The 27,166-nt window shown below is 41.7% G+C and overlaps 3 protein-coding genes across 5 annotated transcripts in view; 2 read left to right on the top strand and 1 right to left on the bottom strand.

Moving 5' to 3' along the window:
- The first annotated feature begins 1,786 nt into the window (after positions 1-1,786).
- On the top strand, positions 1,787-6,014 carry dhrs9 (dehydrogenase/reductase (SDR family) member 9). Of its 3 annotated transcripts, none has more exons than XM_034562554.1 (5): positions 1,787-1,883; positions 3,093-3,410; positions 4,665-4,923; positions 5,024-5,187; positions 5,743-6,014. In XM_034562554.1, exons 2-5 carry the CDS (start codon positions 3,098-3,100, stop codon positions 5,970-5,972), a joined length of 966 nt encoding a protein of 321 aa, XP_034418445.1. In that variant the 5' UTR covers positions 1,787-1,883; positions 3,093-3,097; the 3' UTR covers positions 5,973-6,014. The 3 variants fall into 3 exon arrangements, with proteins under 3 accessions (XP_034418445.1, XP_034418444.1, XP_034418446.1); XM_034562553.1 differs by having other exon boundaries at positions 3,081-3,410; XM_034562555.1 differs by having other exon boundaries at positions 1,793-1,883; positions 3,126-3,410.
- Positions 6,015-7,307: 1,293 nt separating this feature from the next.
- rdh1 (retinol dehydrogenase 1) lies at positions 7,308-10,076 on the top strand. The gene is made up of 5 exons (XM_034561839.1): positions 7,308-7,325; positions 7,772-8,102; positions 9,193-9,451; positions 9,596-9,759; positions 9,850-10,076. Exons 1-5 carry the CDS (start codon positions 7,308-7,310, stop codon positions 10,074-10,076), a joined length of 999 nt encoding a protein of 332 aa, XP_034417730.1.
- Positions 10,077-11,138: 1,062 nt separating this feature from the next.
- The window catches only part of lrp2a (low density lipoprotein receptor-related protein 2a), a 43,521-nt gene continuing 27,493 nt past the window's right edge, over positions 11,139-27,166 (bottom strand). The window contains exons 49-81 of the mRNA XM_034561446.1: positions 26,538-26,657; positions 25,841-25,972; positions 24,812-25,013; positions 24,415-24,710; positions 23,255-23,921; positions 22,769-22,939; positions 22,457-22,680; positions 22,098-22,275; positions 21,324-21,520; positions 20,920-21,165; positions 20,632-20,760; positions 19,395-19,514; positions 18,519-18,635; positions 18,001-18,117; positions 17,771-17,908; positions 17,517-17,639; positions 17,273-17,401; positions 16,190-16,321; positions 15,932-16,063; positions 15,710-15,853; positions 15,453-15,618; positions 15,238-15,366; positions 14,899-15,122; positions 14,603-14,782; positions 14,028-14,147; positions 13,753-13,843; positions 13,545-13,612; positions 12,958-13,075; positions 12,710-12,830; positions 12,390-12,500; positions 11,558-11,674; positions 11,392-11,463; positions 11,139-11,309 (exon numbers count right to left, since the gene is read on the bottom strand). Of these exons, the coding sequence (XP_034417337.1) occupies positions 11,139-11,309; positions 11,392-11,463; positions 11,558-11,674; positions 12,390-12,500; positions 12,710-12,830; positions 12,958-13,075; positions 13,545-13,612; positions 13,753-13,843; positions 14,028-14,147; positions 14,603-14,782; positions 14,899-15,122; positions 15,238-15,366; positions 15,453-15,618; positions 15,710-15,853; positions 15,932-16,063; positions 16,190-16,321; positions 17,273-17,401; positions 17,517-17,639; positions 17,771-17,908; positions 18,001-18,117; positions 18,519-18,635; positions 19,395-19,514; positions 20,632-20,760; positions 20,920-21,165; positions 21,324-21,520; positions 22,098-22,275; positions 22,457-22,680; positions 22,769-22,939; positions 23,255-23,921; positions 24,415-24,710; positions 24,812-25,013; positions 25,841-25,972; positions 26,538-26,657 (5,402 nt within the window). The remainder of the gene's footprint in view (positions 11,310-11,391; positions 11,464-11,557; positions 11,675-12,389; positions 12,501-12,709; positions 12,831-12,957; positions 13,076-13,544; positions 13,613-13,752; positions 13,844-14,027; positions 14,148-14,602; positions 14,783-14,898; positions 15,123-15,237; positions 15,367-15,452; positions 15,619-15,709; positions 15,854-15,931; positions 16,064-16,189; positions 16,322-17,272; positions 17,402-17,516; positions 17,640-17,770; positions 17,909-18,000; positions 18,118-18,518; positions 18,636-19,394; positions 19,515-20,631; positions 20,761-20,919; positions 21,166-21,323; positions 21,521-22,097; positions 22,276-22,456; positions 22,681-22,768; positions 22,940-23,254; positions 23,922-24,414; positions 24,711-24,811; positions 25,014-25,840; positions 25,973-26,537; positions 26,658-27,166) is intronic.

The following is a 27,166-nucleotide window of genomic DNA, read 5'->3' as shown; positions in this document are numbered from 1 at the left end:
TTATACAAGGTTAGTAACTTATTCATCCCATCTCCACTTAATTGCTTTACTATAATATAACATATTTCATTGTTTCCTGGGGCAGTCATTCCAGTTTTATCCACTGCTCTTTTTAACTCCCCCATTGTAAACGGCACACTTAATTCATCTTCAGTATTCTCCTTCTTCCTCAAGGCCTCCCTATTTTCACACCTTTTTAACTCAAAATCTCAAAAACTTCCTCCAGTATGTTCTTTTTGCCTGCTTTATTATCTTTCTCACTAATGCCTGAGCTTTTTTGAACTGTATCATATGCTGAAAGTTATGAGTTCTTTTCATTAGCTTGAATGCGATGTGAGGTCCTGGCACAGGGATGTCGTATGTGTACAGATTGTAAAGCCCTCTAAGGCAAATTTGTAAGTTGGGATATTGGGCTATACAAAATAAACTGAATTGAATTGAATGCCCAATTGCCTCTTTACAAGTATTGTTCCACCATGGCACTGCTTTTCTGCTTGATTTTATAGACTCTAGAGCAGCTGCCATAATTACTTAACCCCCAAACTCTTCAGGCTTCCTCCTTTTTAAAACGGGGCCCACTCAGCTGATTGGCTAGCTTGCCTTCTGGAACCCAGGTGATGCCGGATTGGCCTGTACAGGTGGCAATTGATTGGCACCTGAAGGGAAAACAAGGAGGGAGGGGAAATCACACAACGCTGACACGGAAACATGCATCAGAGGTGGTTAAGTTAGAAGTGGATATCAAGCCGTACAATGGTGACATTGTACAATGGTGACATTGTATCCGGAGACCAGGTTCCCAAACAGGTTTCTGTGTCTGTAAGACGGCCTGAGGGGAAACAATCAGCAGAGCAATAACATATCTGGGGCCTGATGCAATGCAGACTCTCGGGTCTTCTACTATTATGACTTTATTATCGTAATATTTTTCAGCAGGAAAACACAAAAATGGCGCTCGACAGGAGCAATTTAAAAGCAATACATACATATATTCTGTTATATTTTTATATTGTAAATTGTCACCTGGCACTTGAATTTTTCACCATTAACTGATGCAGAAAAGGTACAAATTGGCACATAAAAAGTCACCAGAATAGAGAACATTAAATGTTTTAAATGTTCCTCCATTTGGTTTGAAGAAACAATACAAATTAGTATCATTAGAAGCCATGTGGTTTACTATTAATGGGCATTAAACTATTCATTATATATGAAATGGTGGCTGGACAGGGGAGCTGTGTGGTGACCACACAACTGCCCTGCAGGAACGGGAATTTCAGGCACTGCGGCTGCAGCTCAGGTTGAGCAGGTGTCGGCCAGACTGCCGACTGGGAATCAGAAGCAGGTGTGACGGGAAGGGCTCTGGAATGGTGTTCACATGGCCCAGAGAAACTTGGGCATATTTCAACACAGCTTGGGAGTCTGGACCTCCCAGGGCGAGGCGGGTACCCGGGAGTGGGTTTGGACACCCACAGGTGTCTGAAGAGCCGCTGTGAAGAACAAATTGGGTGGCTCCGGGGGTCACTGAGTGTCCCCCATGCTATTGTTTGTGATTTTATCTTGATAACTAATAAAAAATGTAATAGTATATATATATATATATATATATATATATAGAGAGAGAGAGAGAGAGAGAGAGAGAGAGAGAACGCATGTATGTCTATATGACATTACCACGCAGTGTCCAGCAGATGGCGATCCCAACACATCATTTCCGTGATAAAGAAGGCGGAGGAGGACACCTGAGTTCCCCGGAAGCTAAGTTAAAATAAATGAAGTAGGAAAAGAAAAAGAATAGCTCTTCCACCTCTCCGCCGTCTCTCCTGAAGATTCGCGTCCTGCTGCTCTGCGGTGCGACACTGATTCATTCACAAAACTTTCACGTAAGTTTCTTTTTCATTAACTCGTCAAATAGATGTTCAACTAGTTAATTATGAAACTACAACCGCCAGTCCTCCGAATCCCTGGCCACATGGTAACATTGAATATCATCTCATATGGGAATAATTGCTCCGGAAAATTATTTGGAAACAGTTTTGTTAATTAATTGATTGTTTTCTTTGGTAATTTTTCATACAACAAAACCAAACATTACATTGTTCCAGAGAGGATTGTGTTGCTTTCTTGTTGGTAAAAAAAAGTGAAAACCTTTTGAGTTTTGCACAGTCGGTCGGGGAAAGAAAATTCAAATATAGCATATTTTATGAACTAGTTGAGAAAATAATAATTTTGAAAATAAACGGCCAGTTAGCTAATATACAATATTACATCTCAGTTGATTTGTAAAATGACACTAAATTGTGTGTTTATCATTATAAAAGCAATTTAAATATTATTATAATTATATTTCATATTCTGTATCATTTTAAGACTTAAAAATGGCATTGGTGCAAATGTGCACCGTAGCTCATTACACAAAAATGTGCCTCCATGTTGAGTAACCAAGGCATTCCTGAAAGCATTGCAATCCGCCCACGGAAAGACAGGTTTTTCTAGGACTCAGTTTCATGTTAAGTTCAGTATCAAGATGAGGTTGAGGTTGAAATTGTTTATGTCTCCAGCTTGACACAAATATAGGGTTGCAAGTGTAGTGCTTGCTCAGCAAGGGAATGTATAGTAGAGTACTATAGGCTCACTGTACGACTTATGTAAACCTCATACTTTTAATACATTTTGAGATTGAAACTGAATTCCAGACCCCCGAAACAGCAGCTCATATCCAAGTCTTTATTGGAGTATCCCTAGTTGTCATGGAATTTAAGATGTTTACATTTCTATTTCATCTGACTGTGGACTTCTTATCAATTTCAGCTTTAAAAATGTATGATTAAAATCTCAGTGTCCGATTCTGCTAGGCAAACGCTTATTATGATTGAAAGCTCCAGAAAAGCAACTACATCGACCTTGACGGGAGATTGTTTCATCAAATTGTTAAATGGGTCTAACTGAGAAATAAGAATACAACAAGGATCTCAAAGTTTCACATATGGGTCTTTTTATGCACATTTAATTTGGAGCAGTACAGCATTATACATCTATACTGTATTACGTTTATGTAATTTATCATTTAACTCTGACAGTCTGGTTTTTAGAAATAATGTTGCTGTATGTCGTCGGACTGGTAGCTCCCTGGTTCGTCTATCGTTGGTACAAGGAAAGGAAAAGAGTGGCCAACAAAGAAGATAAATATGTCTACATCACTGGTTGTGACACTGGGTTTGGGAATCTCCTCGCGAGACACATGGACAAGTTGGGCTTCCATGTCATTGCGGCCTGTTACACTGAGAAGGGCGAGGATGAGCTGAAGAAGATCGCCTCCGACAGACTGACGACCTTTCACCTGGATGTCACCGACTCCGAGAGCGTCAGCAAGACGGCGGCTTCCATCAAGACTCTGGTTGGAAGGAAGGGTGAGTGGCTTTGAGGATCTCACGTTTAATGTCTGTTCATCTCAGAGGTGTTGTGTTCATCTCAGAGTTAACGGCATTCGTAGGATTTCAGGTGAATCAACGATATATAATATGATGTGTATATAAAAAATTGGGTAGTACTCATAATGTAATCTTAAAGACTTTTATCTTTTTTTTTTTCTCCAAACGCTCCCATGTCTGTCTGTTCATTGTGAGGCTGCAGCCAGTTAGCGTAGCTTAGCATAAAGACTGGAAACCAGGGAAACGGCAAGCCTGATAAAGGTGATCAAGTCCACAGTCTACCGGCACCTATAAGATCCCTTAATAAAACACTATCTCCTGTTTCCAGTTTTTATGCTGGCTGTAGCTTCATATTTACCATTCAGACATACAGCAAAAAAGGGATTGTGTTTCCCATCGTATAGAAAAGTATAACGGGACAGTTAACCCTGAAAATGGAAATGCATATTTTCCTCGTCCCTCTTTATAGTAATGAAAAAAATATTTGTACTCTAAGGATGACACCATTGATGCCATAATTTAAACATTTCATGTATTATGAAATGTTTGACTCTTCATGGCGTCTCTGACTCCAGACATTTTGCCTGCATTATGGCTATGAGGCTCTAATCTAAATATATTACAGAAAATCTTTTTCACGACAGTCAATGGCTTTTTCTTAAGTTATATGATTATCTTAAACACAGTTTCACAACTCGATCATACTTGTAGAGCTTTTGTTCTTGACAGACTTTGAGTCCTCCGTCCTGTTTCAACCCGCTCTTCAAAGCTTAACATAGATTTCACTTTCGTTATCAGATGCAGACAAAAGGCTGTAACTTTTGGGCTGAGAAGGTTTCAGAGTGAGTTTAATGTAGGAGGGGCATGCAGTTCTAATAACCAGGGGTCATGTAATATTGACTATCACACAACCCAGTGTTGGTGAAACTTATTTGTGTCTTCAGAGTGCTTATTTTAGGTAGCAGGGTCATGATTTCTGCAAAGAGAAATGTCTGTTAAGTCTTCCAAATATTATAATATTTTTAGCCGAGTGCCATATAGTCCCATTATATTGGAGAGAAGGCAGACATCTCTACGGCCAACACCTCCAAAAAATACTCCCACCAAATCAATCTGGATTGATAAGTAGCACTACAGATATGAGGAAAACGATGTGTTTATGATTGTGTTTATGAGCTGTCCCTTTAACACTCTCACCTCTCCGTGTTTTATTGTCTTGTTGTGCTGCTCCAGGCTTGTGGGCCGTCGTGAACAATGCTGGAGTGGCTCTGCCGTCGGGTCCCACTGACTGGCTCACGATAGACGACTACAAGGGCATGCTCGCTGTCAATCTGTGCGGCGTGATCGACGTGACACTGAGCGTCCTCCCCCTCATCAAGAAGGCCAGAGGCCGAGTGGTGAACGTCGCCAGCGTGTTTGGCCGAGTCAGCCCGTTTGGCGGGCCGTACTGCGTGTCCAAGTTTGGAGTGGAGTCCTTCAATGACAGTCTGCGGTGAGAGGAGACGTTCCCCTTTTTTCATGACGGAGCCACATTGTTATTCTCACGAGAGTCTTCTCCACTGACAGCCCCCGTGCCCTCCTCTCTGTTTCAGTCTCAACATGACACCCTTTGGAATCAAGGTTGCGTGCATTGAGCCGGGCTTCTTCAGGACAAACGTGACCGATGTAGATATGATGAAAAGTAACATGAAGAAGCTCTGGGAACGATTACCTCAGAATGTGAAGGATGAATATGGACCGGAATTCTTGAAAGCATGTGAGTTACTCCACTTGGTAACAAATAACAACAACTTTTTCTTTTCTTTTATACTTCATGATATCACTGAACAATTTGCATAGATAAGAGGAAATTATTTTGTCATCTCTCCAATTAATGATCTGTGATCTTCCCCTTTAACTTGTTCTCTACACTTTTCAGTATTTGGAGAACTTTTAACTTTTTATTTACCTTTTGCCAGTCGAGGCAAAAATCCTCAATGTACATTTTTAAGGATTGATAATAAGTTGGGTTTTCCTCGACTGAAGAAATTTTTTGATGACACAATTAAGCGTTATGCTATGGCTCCCTTATTTCCTCATAATTCAAAATGGACACAATGTCCACTGACTGCTTAATCTTCCATTATTTTGTATTGTATCAAATGAGCCTCGTCAGTAGTTGTTTTTTTGACCTAATATTTATTTAGTGCCAAATTACACGGCTCTCTTCAAGAAAGGAAACGTATTAGGAACTAATTAGAAATAACTGACCTGTAAAATAACGCGTGTTCCTCTGTCTAAACCTCACATGCCTGCACTGTTTCTCTTTCAGCCATTGACATGTTGGATCAGAGGTTCAGGATGTTGACTGACAGTAATCTGATGAAGGTGGTCGGCTGCATGGAGCACGCCATCACGGCCGTTCATCCTCGTACTCGCTACTCTGCCGGATGGGACGCAAAGTTCTTCTGGTTGCCGGTGTCATACATGCCGACGTTCATCATGGATAGACTTTTTCGTAAAAATAGCCCTAACGTAAAGCCAAAAGTATCTGCATTGTAGCTGCTGTCAAATCACTTGTCTGAGAAAAATAAATTGGGCTAATTTCCATCACACCTACGTTGGCTGTCATTTTTACTGGTATAAATGTTTGTGCCTGAAGAAATACACCGTTGACATTATACACATGTTATCTATATTAAAACATGTTTAGCTCTTAATTATGTCTCTTGACTCCAGACATTATTATGTCTGCCGTGTTTATTATATGATTTCATTTAATTATATTGCACATATTGGCCTTTTGAGTTATATAATTATCTTAAGAACAGTGTCACGACTTGACCAACTCGTAAAGCTTTTGTTATTGATGGACTTTGACTCCTCTGCTCTTCAAATACATAATGTTGATTTTGTTTCATCAAATATAGGAAACGGTTTGTTATCTTTGGGCGGTTTTCAGAGTGAATTTGAGGTAAAATGGGATTGCAGTTATCAAAAGCAGGCAGTCTATTGCACAACCCAGTACAGCTGTTGTGTCCTGTATGGACCTTGATACTCTGCAGACACACTGAAAACAATCAGGAGCAACCTGAATGAGAACGGATCTTCACGTTCAGGTATTCTTTAAGGAAGAACTGCAGCCATGGTAGGTCTGCATTATTATTTTACACAATTTAAATGTGATAATTGAGTTTGATGCTAATTAGGAGAACCCCAACAGAATCTAGATATTACAATTTTTTTTTTTTTTTTTTTTTTTTTTTTTAATTGTTCGACAACATTTAGTTTCTCACAAACCAGCTCATTGAGCTAAGATGCCATCTGGTAGTTGAGTGACATGTATTGCTAAAATAAGCGTATTGCTCATATCACTTGTGGTGTCTAGCTATGCAGATAGGCTCGAGTTTGATCTCATCTCCGCTGCGAAGACTTGGTACAATAGAGGTGGACGGGGTTTTGTTTGTGGAAATAAAAAGCTACACAAACAATGTGTAAATATATCTTAGTGGTAGAGAAAGTATAAAAGTTGTAACTGCAGTGCAGACTGCCTTATAAAACGTACTGAAAGTATCAAAAGTATAAATATTTTAAAAGCTGCTCTTGTGTTTTGTATAAGTAAGTAAAGTAAAAAAAAATGCAATATTTGAATAAACTCAAAATTGAAGCGGAATACTTATTTTTGTTTGAACTTATTTGAGGTTTTGTTGAACTGACCCATTACTTGCTGAACACTGACTTTTCTCTCATATTAGCGCAACCAGGCTTACTTTGAATTCCTCCTTTCCTGCATCATAAGTTATCATTAGTATAACGTGAGTTATGCATACGCAATTCACAATCAGCAGAAGAGGTATTTAAAATATTTAAAATCAATCGGTATCCTGTCCCGTGTTCATGTCCATTACTTCCATGGTCAGATTAAGCCACTAGATGGCACTAGAGCAGAAACAATCTGTTTTATTGGGAAGCATTTTTTTGATGATGTGAAAGGGTGTGTGTTCAAGGTAGTGGGGGGTTAAATTGTTTAATGTATTTCACATGTGTTTATGTTAGTGAAGCATAATGTGAGTTAATCATATCACAAACCAAAAAAACACAAAGAATAACATTCAAGACTTTATCTTCCCGGCTTCTGTGACGAGGATCTTAAAAGAAATACAACTTTCTCCACTCAGGTGTCAGCTGACGATCTGTGGACATATTTATTTGAAGTAAGTGGATTCATCTCTGTTCACACTTTTTGTATAAACACACTTCTATTTTCACCATTTTGTATTAACCCTTTACGGAGAATGTGTGGAGCATTATTGGAAATAAAAGGAGTCCTGAAGTCAAAAGCTGTGGGTTTTGTGTTTTAGCTCATCCAGTCCCACCTGGCTGTAACCTGTGCTTTACTGCTGGTCACTCTCGCTGCCGTCCGCTGGCACATCAGAGATTCCTACAAAGTGGATGGCTTCAGCCAGAAGCACGTGTTCATCACCGGCTGTGACAGCGGCTTCGGGCATCTGCTGGCCAGGCAGCTGGATGGAAAAGGCCTCCACGTCGTGGCTGCTTGTCTCACAGAGAAAGGGGCGGCAGACTTGACAGCAGCGGCCTCCTCCAGACTGAAGACCCTTCTGCTGAATGTTACAGACAGTGCGAGCATCGGGAGGGCGGTGGAGTCGGTGAGCAAAGAGGTCGGAGAGCGAGGTGAGCCGGGCGGACAGCAGCAGGGGGTACACACAGATAGGGTGCCAGTCAGAGTGAGGCACCGAGAGAGATAAAGGCAACCTGGACCATCCCATCCTCAACTCATCCTCCTCCTACTAGATAGGGAGAAAATACTGAGCTCATAGTCTGCATTTTTTTTAAAGCCAAGAACACAGTGAAGCTTCTCCCAACAATAATTTGAACTACAGTTTTATGAAGAAGAAAGAAAAAAAAAAGTTCTCAAATCCTCACCACAGTGTACATTTTTTTTTTAGACGTTATTGGAATTTGTGAACACGCCAGGTCCGTCTCTGTTCAGTTGAGTAGGGGACATAACTCCCAAAGTATACACAGTATGAGTTATATACTTTCCATAATACTGTATGTTATATATCCTGGCATTTCAACAATGATTAGATAAGTGCCATTCCACCATAATTTCCTCTTTATAGAAAACAGTATAACTTTTCAGAATCAGATTTTACCTATAAAGTACTATACATGCATACAAACATTATCAATAAATTACAGGTGTTTTTTGTTTAATTCCTATTTATTTCATAATTAATATAATTATTTTACATTTTATAAATAAAACCACAGTTGCAGTCATTACAAATACACAAATGAAAATATGACAATGTGCTTGATGTGTTAAATGCTGATGTGCAAAGATAGGAATTAGTGCAGCACAATGCACAGAACGTAAACATCAGTAGTGTGCACACTAGTACAGGGAGACCAAGGCCTATTTAGCCTTTAATTTAAAAAGGTATAGTATAGTAAGTATATATAAAGTATCTATCTATCTATCTATCTATCAAATTCTGACATGTTTGCCAGTTTGCTGTAGATGAGGACCTATGAGGCACTCTGAACTGTAGTTTCCAGTGCCTGATGCAAATTGATGAGAATGAATCAAGCCAGTTGCTAACTGTAAATTAATTTCTTATATTTGTGAAGAAAATAAATCAAAAACATTGTCTCATCTCAACATTAGAGAAACAAAGTTTGAAGTCGAATTGAATTAAAGGTCCATAAAAGGGGATGTCTGCTGGTAAAGTTCTCGTCCCCCCTCCATTCTCTGCAGGTCTGTGGGGTCTGGTGAACAATGCTGGCAGGTCCGTACCCATCGGTCCAACAGAATGGATGAAGCTGGAGGATTTCACGAAGGTTCTTGATGTGAATTTAATAGGAGTTATTGAGGTGACGCTCCAGTTTCTGCCTCTGCTGAAAAAGGCCCAGGGCAGGGTGGTAAATGTGGCCAGTGTACTGGGCAGACTGTCTCTCACTGGTGGAGGATACTGCCTCTCCAAATGGGGAGTGGAAGCCTTTTCCGACAGCCTCAGGTAGTGGGAAGACAACAGATGTATCACACTTTCTCTTAAAATAGGAAATACTGTAAAAGGGGTTATTAGAAACATTCCTTCATCTCGTTAAAAAATCCGCCCAGCTGCACAAAGGAAACACATTGTTTTGCTTCTTCTGCCCAGGAGGGACATGCATCCCTTTGGCATCAAAGTGAGCATTATCGAGCCGGGCTTCTTCAAGACAGCTGTTACCAGACTGGATCTTATTGAAGCTGACCTGAGGAGGCTGTGGACCCGCCTCCCGCAGGATGTCAAAGACTCCTATGGAGAGACATACTTTGACGACTGTGAGTGGAAGTCAAGTTGATGACATACAGCCATAAATAGTGTCCAATGAAAATGACGAATGACTCCTCTGCTTTGTTTTTCTCTGTCAGATGTGAAAGCTCAGAACTTCTCCATGGGCCTCTTGTGCAGTCCAGATATCTCTAAGGTGACAAGGTGTATGGAGCACGCGCTGACAGCTCGCTTCCCACGCACACGTTACAGTGCAGGCTGGGATGCCAAGTTGTTTTGGATTCCTCTGTCGTACCTCCCTTCATGTGTGTCGGACTTTGTTACCAACATGTTTCTTCCTTTACCCAAGAATCAAAGAAATGTCTAACGGGCAACTGAACTTAACCGTATGAGTTTTCTGAAAGGGATGAAATTCAATATATTGTGACAACAAGAGTGTTACAAAATAGGAAATTTATTCATTTCATGTCTCAGCAGCAGCAATTTAAACCATATGGGCAAGTTGTGAATTATCACACACACACACAGGTTGTATTGGGCTCATTATGATACAAATAAATCATATGCTGTCAAGATAAGAATTTATTCACTGTGTTTATAAAAACGAACGTTTACATCCTCATCCTCAGGTCATGTGTTGCTCTTCAAGACAATCAATTACGTCAATTTATTTCCATGCAAAACAAACATGAACACGTTCAAGTATTGCTCCAAACTATTTTGGCCATTGTTCCAATATCATTATTAAAACATGATCATGTTGATTCAAATTCATAAGAAGTCAGGGAACAATGAGTCTGATTAACAATAACAATGCTTCACACACATATTTTAGCTTGTGCACCTGTTTTTACTGGAGCACATGTCTTTGAAAAATGTAATGGCATAAGTTAAAATCCAATAGTTTTTTGTCTTGCTTTTGTTTAGTTTACAGCCCTGAAATGAGGTATATAAACATGAAAGATGAAGTAAATACATCTTCAGTTTTGTTCAGTGGCAAAAAAAAATATTCCACACATTTCTCTGATAACCTTCAATCATATAAGTACTGTACATTCAGAATGCAGCTCACTTTTTATCTGTTATTGTGTTTATGTTGAACTATTCATAGGATCTATTTCAAAGATATTTTCTGACAAAATCTTACTGTTCAAATTTACAAATATACAATTTATTTATCCACATTTCTATCAGCAGCTTCAGTGCAAAGATATACATATTGTACATCAGAATAAAGAAAACATTAACACAAGAATTGGCATAAGAAATGTCAGAAGGCATAGTCACATGAGACTGTTATCTTCATTCTATAGAAATGTATTTCTCTTTCCTTAAACAATTTGAGCTTTTGTACACAGGCTGCATTAAAAAAATAAATTCTGTGCAAAGTGTGTTTCTTTTTTTCCAATTCCCGTCTGCGAGAGAGGGGTTATACGTCGCTGTCCTCTTTCACGAGGTTGGCTGTGTCTTTGAAACTGTCCTCGGTTGGAGAAAAGGTGCTCGGACGATTCGTCTTCTGAGGTTTGGCGGGGGGGGCGAACGGAGACGGCTCCGGGGCAGAAGAGTCCCCAGTGCTTCCGACAGGCTTTTCATCCTTCATCTGGAAAACAATGCAGAGGGTAAACTAGCTGAAAGAATATCTGTACTTTGGAACTGGTGTCAAGAAACACGTCCACACTGACCTCTGAATATGAAGGGTTTTCAAATGTGGTGCTTGGCTTTAATTTTTGCTTGAATAAGCTCCACTTTGACTCCTGCAAACAAACATACACAGTTTGCACTTAATAGCAATCATAATAATGTAGCTTACATAGCTTTATATGCACATACTGTACTTAAGAGATTCACCTGCACAGGTTTGGTGCTGACAGAAGACGTGTTCACGATGCCCACACTCGGATCTCCGCGATACGCCGGGTTCACAAACTTGCTCTCCAGCTGTTCACCACTCACATTTACAGTCACCTGTTAGGATTTAGGTCATCATGTCAGTTTCCTCAGTCATGATGATTGATCTAATTGTTGATCTAATAAATACGAATGACATTTTCTTTAATTTCGAAAGGTTAATCAAATTATGAGAAGACACGCACACAACCATAACAATGTTTTTGTCCTCTAACAGTCTGAGGACCTAAAGATCCGTCATGGCAAAGTAGAATTCAAGAACATTTGGAATGACACAGCAATGTGTGGGTATTTCTTCTTTCATTTTTTTCATAATTAAGTATTTGGCAATGACAAGGATCTACTGGCCAGCAAACACATCCATACATATAATGTCTATCACTTAATGTACATATTTAAAATGAACATTTTGATCCTGAAAACAAACACACCCATAGCATTATATATCAAAGCCCTCATTTTGTTGGCTTCAGCAGAATTCCACCATCACAGTTGCCCTCAAAATCAATGAAAAGTGATTTGGCCAGCAGTCCATTATTCACTGTATTTCAATCACATTTGTTCATAATGTATAATTTTGAGATGTTCTGCTAACAAACACTATAACCTCTGTGTGATTACAGTCAAACTAAATACAAAATGAAGTGCATTTCGTTGTATATTGTCCCTAATATCATGATTTTAGAAAGATGCTGAAAGACTTTGTGTGGTTTTATTGTCATGTAACTCCATGTGGGAAATAAAACAATCATTCAGTCAATCATTGCAGTACCTGTGTGGCATGAATAACAGCAGGATCCCCCGGCGCTCCAGGAGCTGTTGCGTATAACGGGTTCTCAAATGTGATCGGCTGCCTCCCAGCTTCCATGGCAAAATTATCATCCTATGAAGATAATATATTGCTAAGATTGCTTTTTACATTCACTAAAGCACACCAATAACTGTTTTTAAAACGCTGCATACACAAGCAGTTCTAGTGGGAGAGTTCAAATAAAGCACTCAATAAATACCACATAAAACACTAGTTGGTTAATAAAAAGGTGCTGATAGTACGATATGCTTCAGTGAAATATTAACCACTCATAGACTTACCATCTGCATGGCTGCGTCAATGAACGACACTCCAATGTGTGAGGGTCCAAGGTCAACATTATCACCAGAGCGAAACGTCACACCATTCCCGGTGTCACCGGACTTCACCAGGCTGCTGAGGCTGGACAAAAGCAAAACACTTCAATTTGAACTTTGATCTTAATTTTGCGGGTATCAACTTTAGCACAGTTGTCGTTCATAAGCGCTAAAACAGAGAGTCATAAAGAGAGAAAAAAGCTCTAACGTACCTGGGTAGTTTGGGCATGGAGGGGATGAAAGATCCTGTTCGTTTGTAGTTGAGGAAAACCCCGATAGCCAAAGCTCCAGTGATGAGGATGATAATAACTGCCAGAAGAACAGCCACGGCTAAAGAAGAAGTATGCATGTTAGACCTCTGCAATAAGGTGTTGGTCATAAAAATGACTACTGTAATAACATTTAGCAGACTAGTCCTTTAGAGTTAATGTTCTTTGGCTGACCCATTTGTTTGCTAAACCATTAGAGATGTTAAACAGTAATCAATTGCAGTATTATTTAGCTATTTATTAAGCAAATGTATGATTTTGGTCAGTCAACATGTTCAGCAAATGCTGAGGCAGACTGTTTTTGTTGGCCTGAGTAGCTTTCTGTGAATTCATCACATTTGGCCTTGATCTGCTCCAGTAAAGATCATGAATTAGTCACTGTGCAGCAGCTCCCACATGTCAACCAGTGCATGTGTGAAGGACTCCCACAGGTTTTGGTTGAAATAATAAGTTTTGGCAACTCTTTAAGTTTAAGGAGAGAATAATTAAGTGCCACGAGGATAAATAAATACACACTTATATTACAGTACCTGTTCCTGCCGGAGCGCCCTGTGACTTCCCCATATCACAATAGCTGCCCACATAACCGTATGGACATCTGCAGAAAAGCATGATTAACAGAATACTCCTACTTGGGAAAACAACACCTTGAATACCGCAAATATCAGGCATTTCTGGATATGACTGATGAGGAATCGATTAATCACTGGTGTGAATGGCACCAACAACGACACTCACTTGCACTTGGGCAGACCGCCTTCATCAGTGTAGCACGTTCCACCATTCATGCATCTACATGCAGCGGGCATTACAACGGGTGCCTCAATGGCTGCAGGAGCAAAAGCCAGGCATACACAGAATCAACAACAAAACAATATCACACCACAGTTTCACAGGAACACACAGGAGCAGGCAGGCACTCATGAAGAATGGATTTACGAATGCAAAACAAAATGCAACACACCAGCTAACACAAGAGTGCAGACAGTCGATGCACTCAGGCTTCTGCTTACCTGCATCACATTCATTGGCATCAAACTGCACCAGAGAGGACCCTTGAGGGCAGGCGCAGCTGTATCCACCAGGCCGCAGGAGACAGAGGTGACTGCACACATTCTTACAAGGGTTGGGTACTGAACAGGTAAGAGCACAAAGAGTAATACTGTTAGATATTGCTCAGAGCAGAGATTATATATTTCAATTTCAGTTTGATTCCAATTATCAGACATATTTGGTGTTATCTATTTCATGTGGTCTGTCTGTAACTCTTTGTTATTGCTGCCTTTCTCAGCCAGGACACACATGGAAGAAAAAAATGTTAATCTTAATGAAGCGTTCCTTGTTAAATAAAGATTTTTAAAAATAATTTCAAAACATAACCGTTGATCGCTATCCTCTCTTCTCTTCTAAAAATGTTCTTTTGCAATAATTGCTGTATTCATTTGGCAAATTCATTCATAATTGTTCATCTTTACAATGTGACATCCTGGGAACCTTGTCTTACAAGCCTTTTTGCAGGTTACTACATTGTCTCATGATCTGTTCCCGTAAACAGTCTCTCTTTATACGAATGCTTCTGTGTTCTGACCTGACTGGTTGTGTCGCTGCTCCTGGTAAATGCGGACTTGAGTCAGCCAGGGGTTGATGGTGAGAACTTTGACTTTATGTCCTTTCCCAAACTTGTTAGTCTTCCACACTTCACCTTTCTCTTTTGTTGTCCAATAAACATGCCCCTCAAACACATCCAGACTGTAGGGGTGGCCAATGTCTGAAACCAATGAGAAAACACAATATCTTAAATCTCCTCCACTATTGAATACAATATTTGATAAAACACCATAAAACTGTTTTATTTTTCTGCAGACTGGCTGTCAGTGTTCTGACCTCCTGATATGATAATCTTCCGGTCTGTGCCATCGGGCTTCATGGACTCAATGATGTTTTCTTTGGAGTCACACCAGTAGATCCTATTTCCATTCACATAGTCCAAAGCCAGCCCAGTAGGCCAGCCCAGGTCCTCCTCCTTCACCAGCACCTCTCTGTGCTGACCGTCCATCCACGCTGATTCTATTCTGGGTTTCCTACCCCAGTCTGTCCAGTACATCATCCTATCAACACAGAAATAATAAGAGACAAAACATTATTTTGTGTTTGGATACAAATCCTCTTCAGGCTGTACAAAGGAATTAAAAATGTAAGCATAGTCTTTGTTTTGCTTCATACCCAAGTGATGGATTGACAACAATAGCAGCTGGCTGGTCAAGGTCTGTGTGGATCAACCACTTCCTGTACCGCCCATCTAGTTTGGCCACTTCAATTCGATTGGTTCCTGAATCTGTCCAGTAGATGTGCCTGAAAGGTGATAAATACACACTGAGCAATTGAACAACGTTTTAAGCAACCGCCGCAATGGTTAAGTCATAATGTTGGTGAATTACCTGCCAACCCAGTCCACGGCGATGCCGTCAGGATTAGCGATGTATCTCAGGTTCAGATCCATCTCTTTCACTGGGTTGTTGCCATGATCGTTAAATGTGGTCATGTAGGCGCGTTTGATGGAGCCAAACTGAGATCCCCGACCCAGAACTGTCCAGTACACAACACCTAAAGATACACCAGGGGATAATGGTTACCCAACCTTTTATATTTAACGCAGCTGACACAAACATTAAAAGGTTTGCAGTAGACATCTTACTGAGTCCTTGGCCATCTGGATCCCACAGGTAGTCCAAGGCTTGGATGTGCTCAGCGTTGTCCACATAGTCTGAATACTGCTCAGAGGACAGGTTGAAACGACGGATGCGGACGTTGTCTGGCAACAGCAGCACCGGTGGGTTTCCTGTACAGAAATGAACACACTAATAAAAGGGAACATTTGTAAAGAATCTTCTTCTATGTGTGAATGCCAAGCTCTTACCCTGAGCAGCACACTCTGTCCCGTGCGGCTCACCAAAAGAGAGAAAACCTTCAGCGCAAAAACACTCGAAGCTGCCCTTTGTGTTCTTGCACTCTTGAGGACACGTGCCGTACACCTCACACTCATTCACATCTGTTTCCAAACACAGAAGACATTAAGCAAGAGGAAAACTAAAATGTAAAAAACAACTACAATGTAAGTGTTTAAATGGATTAAGTAAATGACGAATGACAAATGACTAATTGACGCAACGTTTACCTTCACAAGTGTGTTTTTCTGTCGATCTCGGCTTGTAGCCGCGCCTGCACGAACAGAGGATGCCTCCCTGCGTCAGGTCAGTACAGTTCTGTTCACAGATGTTGTCACTGCACGTGTGCCCACTGCCATGGTCTGACAGGAGAAAATACAAAATCACACTAAATGTCAAACTAGACACTCACAAAATTAACAGTTTAGTAGCGACAGTATGTCAGATAGGACAGATACAGTCAAGCTGAAGTCGAATTAAATGAACGAAGAGGCTCACTGCATTAAAGTCTGTTGAAGAATAACGGAGGGAATGTTGAACATTGTTGTAAGATTTTATTGTTGAGTAATAAACGGCTCCCCGCAATCTGAATCCTGTCTTCCCGCTTCTTTTGCCACGACAAGTCATGGTGGTGGTACTGAATCAATCCACCATGATTTATGTCCATTTAAAGCGACTACAACAAACACTCATATTGTGTTGATTTTGGCAGCCCCTTTCGATGACATCGGTCGTGTTTCCAGGCACCAGAGTCCCTTTAGAAAACCTCTCATTGTACTGCAGCAGGTTTGGACAGTTTTAGTCCTGGTGCTGGTTCACCCGTGCTGGGTCTGGGCCGTGTTGCCGGTCCCTGGCTTCCAGCAGCGTGGTGTTGGTGTTTGATCTCAGCGGGGACCGACAGAGCAGCGAGGCAAAGCTCTGCTCCTGACCGGAGGAGGAGAAGCTGCTGCCAGAATCCGACCCGTTGGCACACATGAATAAGTTTATAGAAATAACCAATCTTCTTGCTGATGGTCTTGTTTACTTATTTAGCTCATATGAAGGCATCAGTATTGAATTGAGACCGTTTCATGACCAGTTACAAGTTGGTTACCACTAATGGTCTGACTGAGCTAACTAAGCTAAATAAATGTAAACTTCTTTCCAGGCATATAAGAATGCTAATCCAGCATTTGAATAGTATCTTATGTCCAAAATACTTTTAACAGTTTTAGAAATGTAATTGATCATAATTTTAGTAAACTTGCAAGTTTAGAATGATATTTTCACACTACAATTCATCATCATTCCTAATATGTTGTTAATGTACTCACGGCAGCCCAGTTCATCAGACTGGTCTCCACAGTCATCATAATCATCACAGGCGTACTGCAGAGGGATGCATTGTCCATTACTGCATTTGTACTCATCATCTGAACAGGGTCCATGAGTGGGACTTTGACCTAGATATAAAGACACATATTGACTCAAGAGATGCTGCAGATGCATGTTCAAGAAAAACATGACATCCAATTGAGTATATACATGAAACCATCAGCTACAAACTTTTAAACTCACAGTTTTCCTGTTTCTCATCAGAGCCATCACCACAGTCATCGACGGAGTTGCACAGCTCGTGGCTGTAGATGCAGCGGTTGTTGTCACAGCGGAAACGGAACGGAGCTTCACACTGGATTTCCACTGTGGATGAACAGAATGTCTCAAGAAAACCTCACAGCAAGAGTTCAACACTTTCACTAAAATGTAGTAAGCCAATATAGTTAGCCAAGCTTTGGTTTTGAGTGTGCTTCACTGTTTATGTTACTTCTTACAGCAGAGGTGAAGCTCCTCGTCTGAATCATCTCCACAGTCATTGTCTCCATCACATTTCCAATGAGGCTGGACGCATACGTGGTTCTTGCACTCAAACAGGAATGAGGGGCAGTATGTGCCGTTGGGAAAGCGGGTCGCTGCAAGTCAGGAATAAAAAAACAAAACAACAACAATTGACTAACTGTCCTAGAAGAGTGCACCCCAAAAACATTCAATGCAGGAAACTTACGACAAGACGTCTCATCTGTGAAGTCCAGACAGTCGGCGTTGCCATCGCATTTGAAGCGCTCAGCGATACAGTGTCCACTGCCACACTGGAAGTATCCGGGATGACAAGTCCGCAACTCTGCAACACAGTCCAACCAGCACAAATTGAAGCATTGCTTCACAATGAAATACACACCACTCATGGAAAGGGGAGCACTAGCTTCCTTACTTGGTCATGACAACAGTAATTACACACTGAGTATGTTGAATCCCCACCTAACTAATACACTTTTATTTCATGTATCTCATCTAGAATAACTTCTAGATACACGGTGCTCAGTGTTCAGTCTTACTCTGTGTTGCACCAGCATTGGAAGGAAGAAATCTCTCATTTGTAACAATTAATAAACTAGTATTGAATACTTCACTATTGGTGGTCCTGTCTGTTTATGCTTCAAAAGGTGAAGTTCTATTGCTTCTTTGTTTAGTGCAGCCCTCCGTTACTCACAAACAGCCAGCCAACAAAGAGCCTCCACTTACCACAGTCCCTTTCATCCGAGTTGTCCTCACAGTCGTTGTCATGGTCACAGACCCAACGGTCGGGAATGCAGCGCAGATTTTCACAACGAAACTCGCTCTCTGTGCATGAGCGTGGAGCTGAGGGGAAACGTGAATTAAGTAGAATTCATCAAATGCAGGCTTCATTTTGTTTTTAAATACAATTTCCATTACACACACACACACACACACACATTAAACAGAAGGATGAAAAAAGCTCTTGTCTGTATTTAATTCAACTTTTTCAAATCTGTTAAATGACGTCTATTATTTTTTATATATATTGTGACAAAATACACCTCGACACGCTCACGCAGGCAGCATGTGCAGCCGTTACTCTAAAGTGAGCTCATGGGTTCACTGGAGAAAAACTCTCCCGGCAACAGCAGAACAACAGCAACAAGGGGAGCGGTACCACCGTGATTTAACCCAAGTCGCTGGTGCTCTTTTGAGAAGCTACATTATCTCTATTAACTAGCATGTTCTCAGTAATGTTTAAATTCTCCAGGGCAAAGGGTGACGGACTTGTTCACTCCCTTTCTCTCTGACATGCTGAGGAGAGCCTGTTTCTCTAGCTGCTGATAAGACTACCTCTCTCTGCACTCAAGCAGAAGTGTCGAGCCTCTCACAAAACCTCCCAGCTGTCTGATAAAAAATGATAGCAGGACTATTCTTTAACATCAACACTCCTTTGTCATCATATTCACAGGAGCTGAGCTAAAATCCCCCACTAAACCTACTTAAAAGACACTTAAGTGACATCAAAACAATGAACCCAGTTTGTCACTGTTCACACTCGTCGGTACTCAAACACAACTTAATGATGTAACTTTATCAGTGACAGTGAGCAGCACTCACTGCAGCTGCGTTCATCGGAGTTGTCCCCGCAGTCGTCATCCCCGTCACAACTCCATCTCAGCGGGATGCAGCGGTGGTTGTCACAGCGGAAGTCTCCGGTAGGATCACAGGTCACTTCATCTGGGAAAGGAGCAGGTACATGAAACTAGTCATCGTTGAGCATAACTTTTCTCCTTGCTCTGCCAAAGAGTCAACAGAACGGTCTTCAAGCAAGCCTTGAGGTTCTATTTTTTCCCTTTGTATTTTGGAGACGAGGGTGAGTTTTGATTCTATTAACCTTAACAGGCATATGCTGCTTGGACTGAAGATAGTAAGCCCAGTTTAACATGATGCTCCATGGAAATATTTGAAAGAAAAAATACAATTCGGAGCATACAAAGTAATTGCCTCTTTTAAATCTGTTAGATGCACTGACCCAATGAAAAGTCATCTTGTTTTTTATTTAAACTGTAATAGTCATAAAGGGAGAAGAGCAGCGTGCCGCAGACAGATGGGTGAACTCTACCCATGCTAGTGTGTGTCTGGAGAGGATAAGACTGCAGGAGATGAGAAGCACAGACGGGAGAGGAGTACAGGAGAGCTGGTCTGAGCCGTCTCTAACACACAATGTTGGGGGTCAAAGATAGCGCCGTGTTAGCTAGTCCTGCCCTCCTAGCCCTCCACCTGGCCCATCTGCTACATTCTTACAGGAAGATTAGCACTGATCTCCCGTCCTGCGCTGGCATGGCACTAATGGAGTCAGGGCCTCCGATAAGAGACGGGAGGGCAGCGGCAAGGGTGTTTGGATCGTATCAAAGTACAAAGAGACTTGTGTGAACCCTGCCCCCACGCAAGGACAGAGCAACAACACACACACAAACACATATGGAGACTCATACCACCGGACAGCTCATAAATCTGCGGTGCTCTTAGGGAGAAGCAAATGGTGGGGGAGGGTGAGTGGTGAGACCCTCTCCATCAGCACCTCCCACTACCTCACTGTGTAATGTTCCACAGGAGGCTGAGGTGTTGGCTAATTGACCCTCACTCACTCCTTGAACACATACTCTTGTTTCCATGTTGTTCCAAGTGTTTAGATCTTTGGAATCATAAATATGATAAATAATACATAATAAAATGAAGCTTTAACATAACGTTTTTGGGCATATTCAATCCTAATAACAAACAGTCTCTATTCCAGTGCCAAGATGTAAACCGGGCCTCAGTTCTGTCTGAAGGATGGTTGTCGCAGACTCACCACAGTTCTGCTCATCACTGTTGTCTCTGCAGTCGTTGTTGCCGTTGCAAACAGACCACAGTGGCACACAGCGGTAGTTGGTGTTGCAGTCAAACTCTGTGTGGTTGTCACATCGATGTTCTGGTCCCACTGTGTAGAAAACACCACAGTTGTCGAGTGAAGGAGTCAAGAGGCAAGTGTTCAAAAAACGTTCTACTCCGATGCAACTCAGATTCAGATTGGGTCCTTGTAAAGAAAGACCCATGAGTAGTGAAAAGAAAAAGATTGAAGAAAAGGTGTAATACTTACTGCACTCCTCCAATGGTTCATCAGAGTTGTCACCACAATCATCATCAACATCACATTTCCAGCTCTGGGGAATGCAGCGTCCATTTCGGCACTTAAACTGTCCAGGGCGGCAAGTCCTGGTGGAGCAGTGGGCAGGGTTCTCGTCAGACTGATCCCCACAGTCGTCCTCACCCTCACACTGCCATGACTCCGGGATACACTGCTTATTCGCACACTGCCATTGGTGGCTTTCACATTGGTGTGTAGCTAGAGGGAAGACAAGTCCATCAATTGACCCGTGCAAGTTTTTAAATGAAGACACAAGACAAAAACAGAGATTACCGGAGAAGCTTAAAGAAAACGTGACATTTTGGAGTAATTAATAATAGAAATTAAAATGAGTCGGTTAAGAGAACACGACTCACCACACAGCACGATGTCTTCGTCTGAGCCATCGTGGCAGTCCTGGTTGCTGTTGCACAGAAAGTGTGGACTAGTGCAGTTTCCATCATTGCACTGAAACTGGCCGAGCCTGCAGTGACGAGCCGGGCAAGTAGAAGGCTCATCTGAGCCGTCTCTGCAGTCCCTCTGACCATCACATTTCCACCAGATGGGAATACATCTGTTGAAGAAGAGGTAGGGCAAAAAATGTTCTGCGTGTCGCACAAAACCTTTTCGTTGACTCCTAAACTCAAGATATCGACTACATAACGACTTACAACTGTACGAAAGGCTACAGAAATGTAAGTGTGGATAAAAAATAAACGTGTAACTATTATATTATGAAAACAAACAGCAGGGAGCGCTGTTTTCCAGAGCAAAGAGAGCAAACAGCATAACTGTACATTTCCTTTTAAAATTACAGATGATGAATAGAGCAAGGGAACAGCCAATGTAAATATTGCTAACAGCATTTTCTTCTTACTCAGTAAAGGAAAATAAAATAAAATTGACAGGATGAAAGTAGCACAATCCTTGTTGTGATAAAAGAGTAATTATAAGAAATCTGGTCTCAAGTTTGTGTTTTAAACTCCTGGCATGAGATAACAACACTAGTCATCCTTATAGTGGTCCAATTTGTTTATGATAGTCCCACTAATGTATCACGGTCAGTTCAACAACGTTATACTGATATTTAAAATGCTGGACATCACATAAAAAGATCACAAGGCATACTGCAAGAAGAACATTTGACAAACCGTTCGTTGTTAGTACATCTGTACTGGGTGCTGCTGCACATGGGAAGGCATCGGGTCACACCTCCAATTTGGACAGTCAGGAAATGGTCAGGGCACTCACAGGTGTGGTCCCGCCCCGCGTGACGGATCAGGCACAGGTGAGAACAGCCTCCATTGTTCACAGCACAAGGATTGTTTACTGCCAGAGGAAGAGCCACAGTTGGTCAAATAATCACAATTCAACACAGCGTGGCTAATTCAGGCCAGGTATTGTTCTGCTTGTGGTCAATATCCTGCACTTCAATCAACTTAAAGAGCACATATCAAGATAAGAAACAACTAAAAGCTCTTGAACACAGGATTCAGAGATTGTCACTCACCAATAGGCTGCCTGTAAGGATGACACACATGGATGTCAAATGGTCTGTGAGTGGTGTTCACCAGGGCCTGACGCCCAGAGCCGTCGTATTTGTTGCCTTTCTCCACTGAGCGTGTGTTCCAGTCAGTCCAGTACACAAAGTCTTCGAACACAGTCAGGGCAAACGGGTGAGGCAAATCTCCATCATACACGTTGTGTCTGTGTTGACCATCCAAGTCTGAGTATCTGGCAAAAGATTAAAAAAGAGTTACAAGTCTCACTGCAATTACTGTGGGCAAGAACAGTATGATCACCTTCTGACAAATGTACCTACTCAATGTAACTGAGGTGAGCGTCTGACCAGTAGAGCTTGTCATTAGTGTAGTCGATCGTGATCCCGTTGGGCCACTCTATCTTGGTGGTGATGATAGCTGCTTTGTTGGATCCATCCATTCCAACACGACCTATAAAGGCTTTGTCTCCCCAGTCTGTCCAGTATACAAATCTAGCGGGTAGCCAAGACAATGACTTCAGATGACATCGACATAGATCTGAGAAAGAGTGCATCTACACGTCTGAACAAAAGCTTTTCAATCATGTAACTTAGTATGAGAAAGAGACAGATTGATACAAGGAAGAAGGATACCTCAAATTTGGTTGTTAAAGATTTCAGATAAAAGCAGGCTAAGGTGAGAGTGGCAATAAAATGTCAGTTGCGTAATTAATGTATTCATTTAAATTAATGCTTACTTAAATTAACTGTTAAATTAATTGTTTCGGCTCAATCATAAGACTTCATTCCTTCTTGCTTCTGACTCACCCATATTTGGGATGCAACACAATGGCTCTGGGGTTTTCAAAGCAGTAGGTGTTGTTGGCATCGACGCAGTGTTCAGCCAGTTTCTTCTCAAATCGACCGTCCAGTTCAGACACTTTGAGACAATCCAAGAAGCTGTCCACCCAGTAGAGTTTTCTGGCTACCCAGTCAACTGCAAGGCCCTCCCCATGCGGAACGCCATTGACCACCACCTCTCTATTATCGCCAGTGAAGGACATCCTCTCAATCACTCTGCGGTTCACATCAATCCAATAGAGACGCTTGTCGACACGGTCAAAGTCCATGGCCACCACACTGGTCAGGCCCTGCAGGATCAGAGAGTAGGCCTGTCCGTCTGTTGACAGGTTCCTAAGGTAATAGCGGTTGCTGAAGATGAGGTAGGGTGAGATGTCACTGTTCTGACGGCAGCTGTGGCCGTCCGGCTCTCGAAGGAATCCTGGGGCACACTTACACATGTAGGAGCCGACGGTGTTCTCACAGACCTGGCTGCACACGCTCGGTGTCTCTGCACACTCATTGATGTCGTCACATGTTTTGCTGTCAGACATGAGGCGGTAACCGGGGCGACAGGAACAGATGAAGCTGGTGGGTGTGTCCGTGCAATTGTGATCACAGTTATGGATGGATGGTTCTGTGCATTCATTGACACCTGCATACACAAGCATAATAATAACCAAATTATTGAAAAAGTTGTCAACGAGAAAAGAAAAATAAATTCTATTTATTTATTAATTTATTTGTCTTATTATATCAAATAGTTGTATGTATATATATATATATATATATATATATATATATATATATATATATATACATATATAGTAAGGCTCATCATTGTTATCTTAACGCTAAATATAGAAATAAAAATCCCAGTATTTTAATTTGATTCCAATCCCAAATCTGTGAAATGATAATGCTATATGCCATATCTACAGAATAAATCTTCATTTTGGTTGTTGACTATTTGTGGTTGTATTGCTCTATGTTTCCCCACATTGCCTCCAGCACTTATTTGACAGCTCTCCTAGAGGAAGCATGCAAAAGCTAGTGGAACATAAATGGAGGCAAAAAACTGAAAAGGTAAAACATTTTCTTTGATGGCACAATTTCTTGAACTATTTTTAAAATCTCTTTACACTCACCGCATCCCTTCTCATCGCTGTTGTCAGAGCAGTCGTTGTTCCTGTCGCACACCTGCATCAGAGGGATACAGTGTTCGTTGTCACATCCGAACTCTCCAGGGGGGCAGGTGGGTGCTGGTGTGTGGCACATGTGCTCCAGCTCATCGGACTCATCCCCACAGTCATTGTCGCCATCGCATACAAAGTCATGAGACACGCAGCGGCCGTTCTGGCAGATGAACTGGTGTTGCTGACACGGCTGGTAGGTGCAGCTTTGCTCGTCACTGCTGTCTCCGCAGTCATTACGGCGATCACACCTGATTTTAGACGACAGGCCAAAAGATAAACTCAAATTGCCAGACAGACATCCGATGACAGATGTAATTAATGATATTTCAAAAGGGTTCATTTGTCTAACCTGTAGGAGCTGCGTATACAAAGGCCATTGCTACAGCTGAACTCATTGATGCCACAGGATCTGCGTGAACAGTTTTGATGTTCATCTAATGCATCTGCACAGTCTGCGTCTCCATCACACACCCAGTCACTTGGGATACATTTCCGCTGAGGTGGTTGGTTGTTCACACAGGTGAACTCTGCACTTGAACATGTGCGATTGCCTGGAATTTCCAAAAAATATATTGCAGGGGGAGTTACAAGAAGCAAAATAATGGGAAGTCAACTTACTTTACTCGATTTGTCTCGGCCTTTAGTCGATGGATGACTTAGTATAAGCACATTCCTGGTATACGCACATTTTTAAGTGGTGCTTATTTGTGATAACCACAAATAAAGTTTACAGATCTGTCGATCAAATCAACTAATAGATTTGTGTTAGTCAACGAAGAATGTCTTTGTTTGAGGACAGCCCTAGTGATGACCCAATGTCAACCTGCATTTTTGCCAATCCAAACATTCCAAACTGTATTTCAAAACAAGCAGCCATGACTTCAAATTCTTTATCCATCTAATGAGATTGATCCACATTGTTTGAAGTGAGTCTCCTACAGAGGCTCAGGCAGTGCTGAAGTCTTTAGCTTCAGGCATCTTATTGTTGGAGCACACATTGGTGAGACATAAGAGTCTTGATCCACCCTGAGCCAGGAAGCCAGAGAAAGGAGACATGCACAAAGTAACGAGTGAAGCAGGAGAAATCAGGAATGTCAACTCCTTGGATTGAAGACCTTCGACAGCAGACTAAGATGGCACTGACTGCCAGTGTCTCCCACACAACACTCCCCCAGTGGTGTGTATCCTAATCCATCAACATCCTGAATAACGAGAGGATGAAGGAAGCAGGAGGGGGCAAAGTGGAGAAGAGATAGGGAACAAGAAGATGGGCTACAAGGGGAGGAGGTGAACAAGTAGCAAGATGCAGAAAAGGATGACAAAGAGAAGGAAGAAGTGGAAGGAGATAAAGCATTAGAGGTAATGAAAGGATGCATACCACAGTTATGCCTCTGGTCTTCGTCACTCATGTCGCCACAGTCATTGTCCCCATCACAGATCCAGGATGAGGCAATGCACCTGCCATCATCACAGCGAAACTGATCTGTGTTGCAGGTTCTGACCAGTGTGGCTGCAGAGACAAATCATATAACATTAAATTGCAGATAAGCAAGTACAATATTGTGTTTTAATATCTTTTGCCAAATTAATTATATTCATCATAAATTATCATCCCTTTTTTTCATTTTTATAATTTCCAACTATCTCAGGTACTTCCCCCGCTTCTTTTAAGCAAGGCACAACACAACATTGGCAAAGCTTTCAAAATAGTCATGGCAACTCTACATTCCCATGCATGGTGAGCTATCTAAACAAAAGCCAAAGTGAGGCTCTGTAACCCCTGGTGGACAAAGGGAGGGGGAGGTGCTGTATGTCAGAGGACACTGAGGGGCGTCACCACAGAGGAATGCAGCGCACAATAGGAGGCCTGACTGACCACATCATCAACAAAGAAAAACACCACTGACTCGCACTCTCCGCTACATCACTCAGAGCACTCTCTCACACCAGCACACAGATGCAGAAGGGCGGACAGACACAAACACACAATAACCGGGCAGCTGATAATGGGGCGGCGGCAGACACACAAAGCCAACTGGCCCATTTTGGGGGTGAGAGCGTTGTGCGACACTCACTGCAGGAGAGGGGTTCATCAGAGCCGTCAGCACAGTCAGCCCCTCCATCACAGGACCAGTGGGCGGGGATGCAGCGACCGCTGGAGCAACGGAACTCGCTCTGGGAACATGTGGATGCCGCTATGTAGAGGACGTGGAAAGGCATGAAACCACTTGAAGGATTTGTCAGTGTGGGAATGTTAATATGCTAATGACTGGGGGTGGGGTAAAGACTGATCTGTTCTGACTCTTGTATATCATCTTTCTCTGAACTTTAGGTAGATTCAAATCCTGTTTTACCCAGACTGAGCAGATCCCTTATTTGCCACATTATGATACAATTTTTTTTTATATTTCAGCAATTTGTACCAGTGTTTTCTTTATTTATAACACAATTTTCTCTGTAAAACTTTTTTGTGTTTAGATAAGGTAATGTATGATCAATGCCATTCATTGAACCTACATTATATGGCTGTTTCCAAAATAATTCCCTTTTTGCTACCTAGTGCATTGTATTTAATTTGAGCTATTGTGTCTATGTTTGACATGTATGCACTGTGCAGGTCCCTCAATAATGTACACAATGGAACAAAAATAATACCCATGGCAGCATATTTTAAAAGCCTCTCAATGCAATGCCCTCACCAACG

Source organism: Cyclopterus lumpus, chromosome 21 (genome assembly GCF_009769545.1).
Source record: "Cyclopterus lumpus isolate fCycLum1 chromosome 21, fCycLum1.pri, whole genome shotgun sequence".
NCBI classification, from domain to species: domain Eukaryota; kingdom Metazoa; phylum Chordata; class Actinopteri; order Perciformes; family Cyclopteridae; genus Cyclopterus; species Cyclopterus lumpus.
The sequence above is the reverse complement of the archived record's forward strand: the minus strand, read 5'-3'. Positions and strand labels throughout refer to the sequence as shown.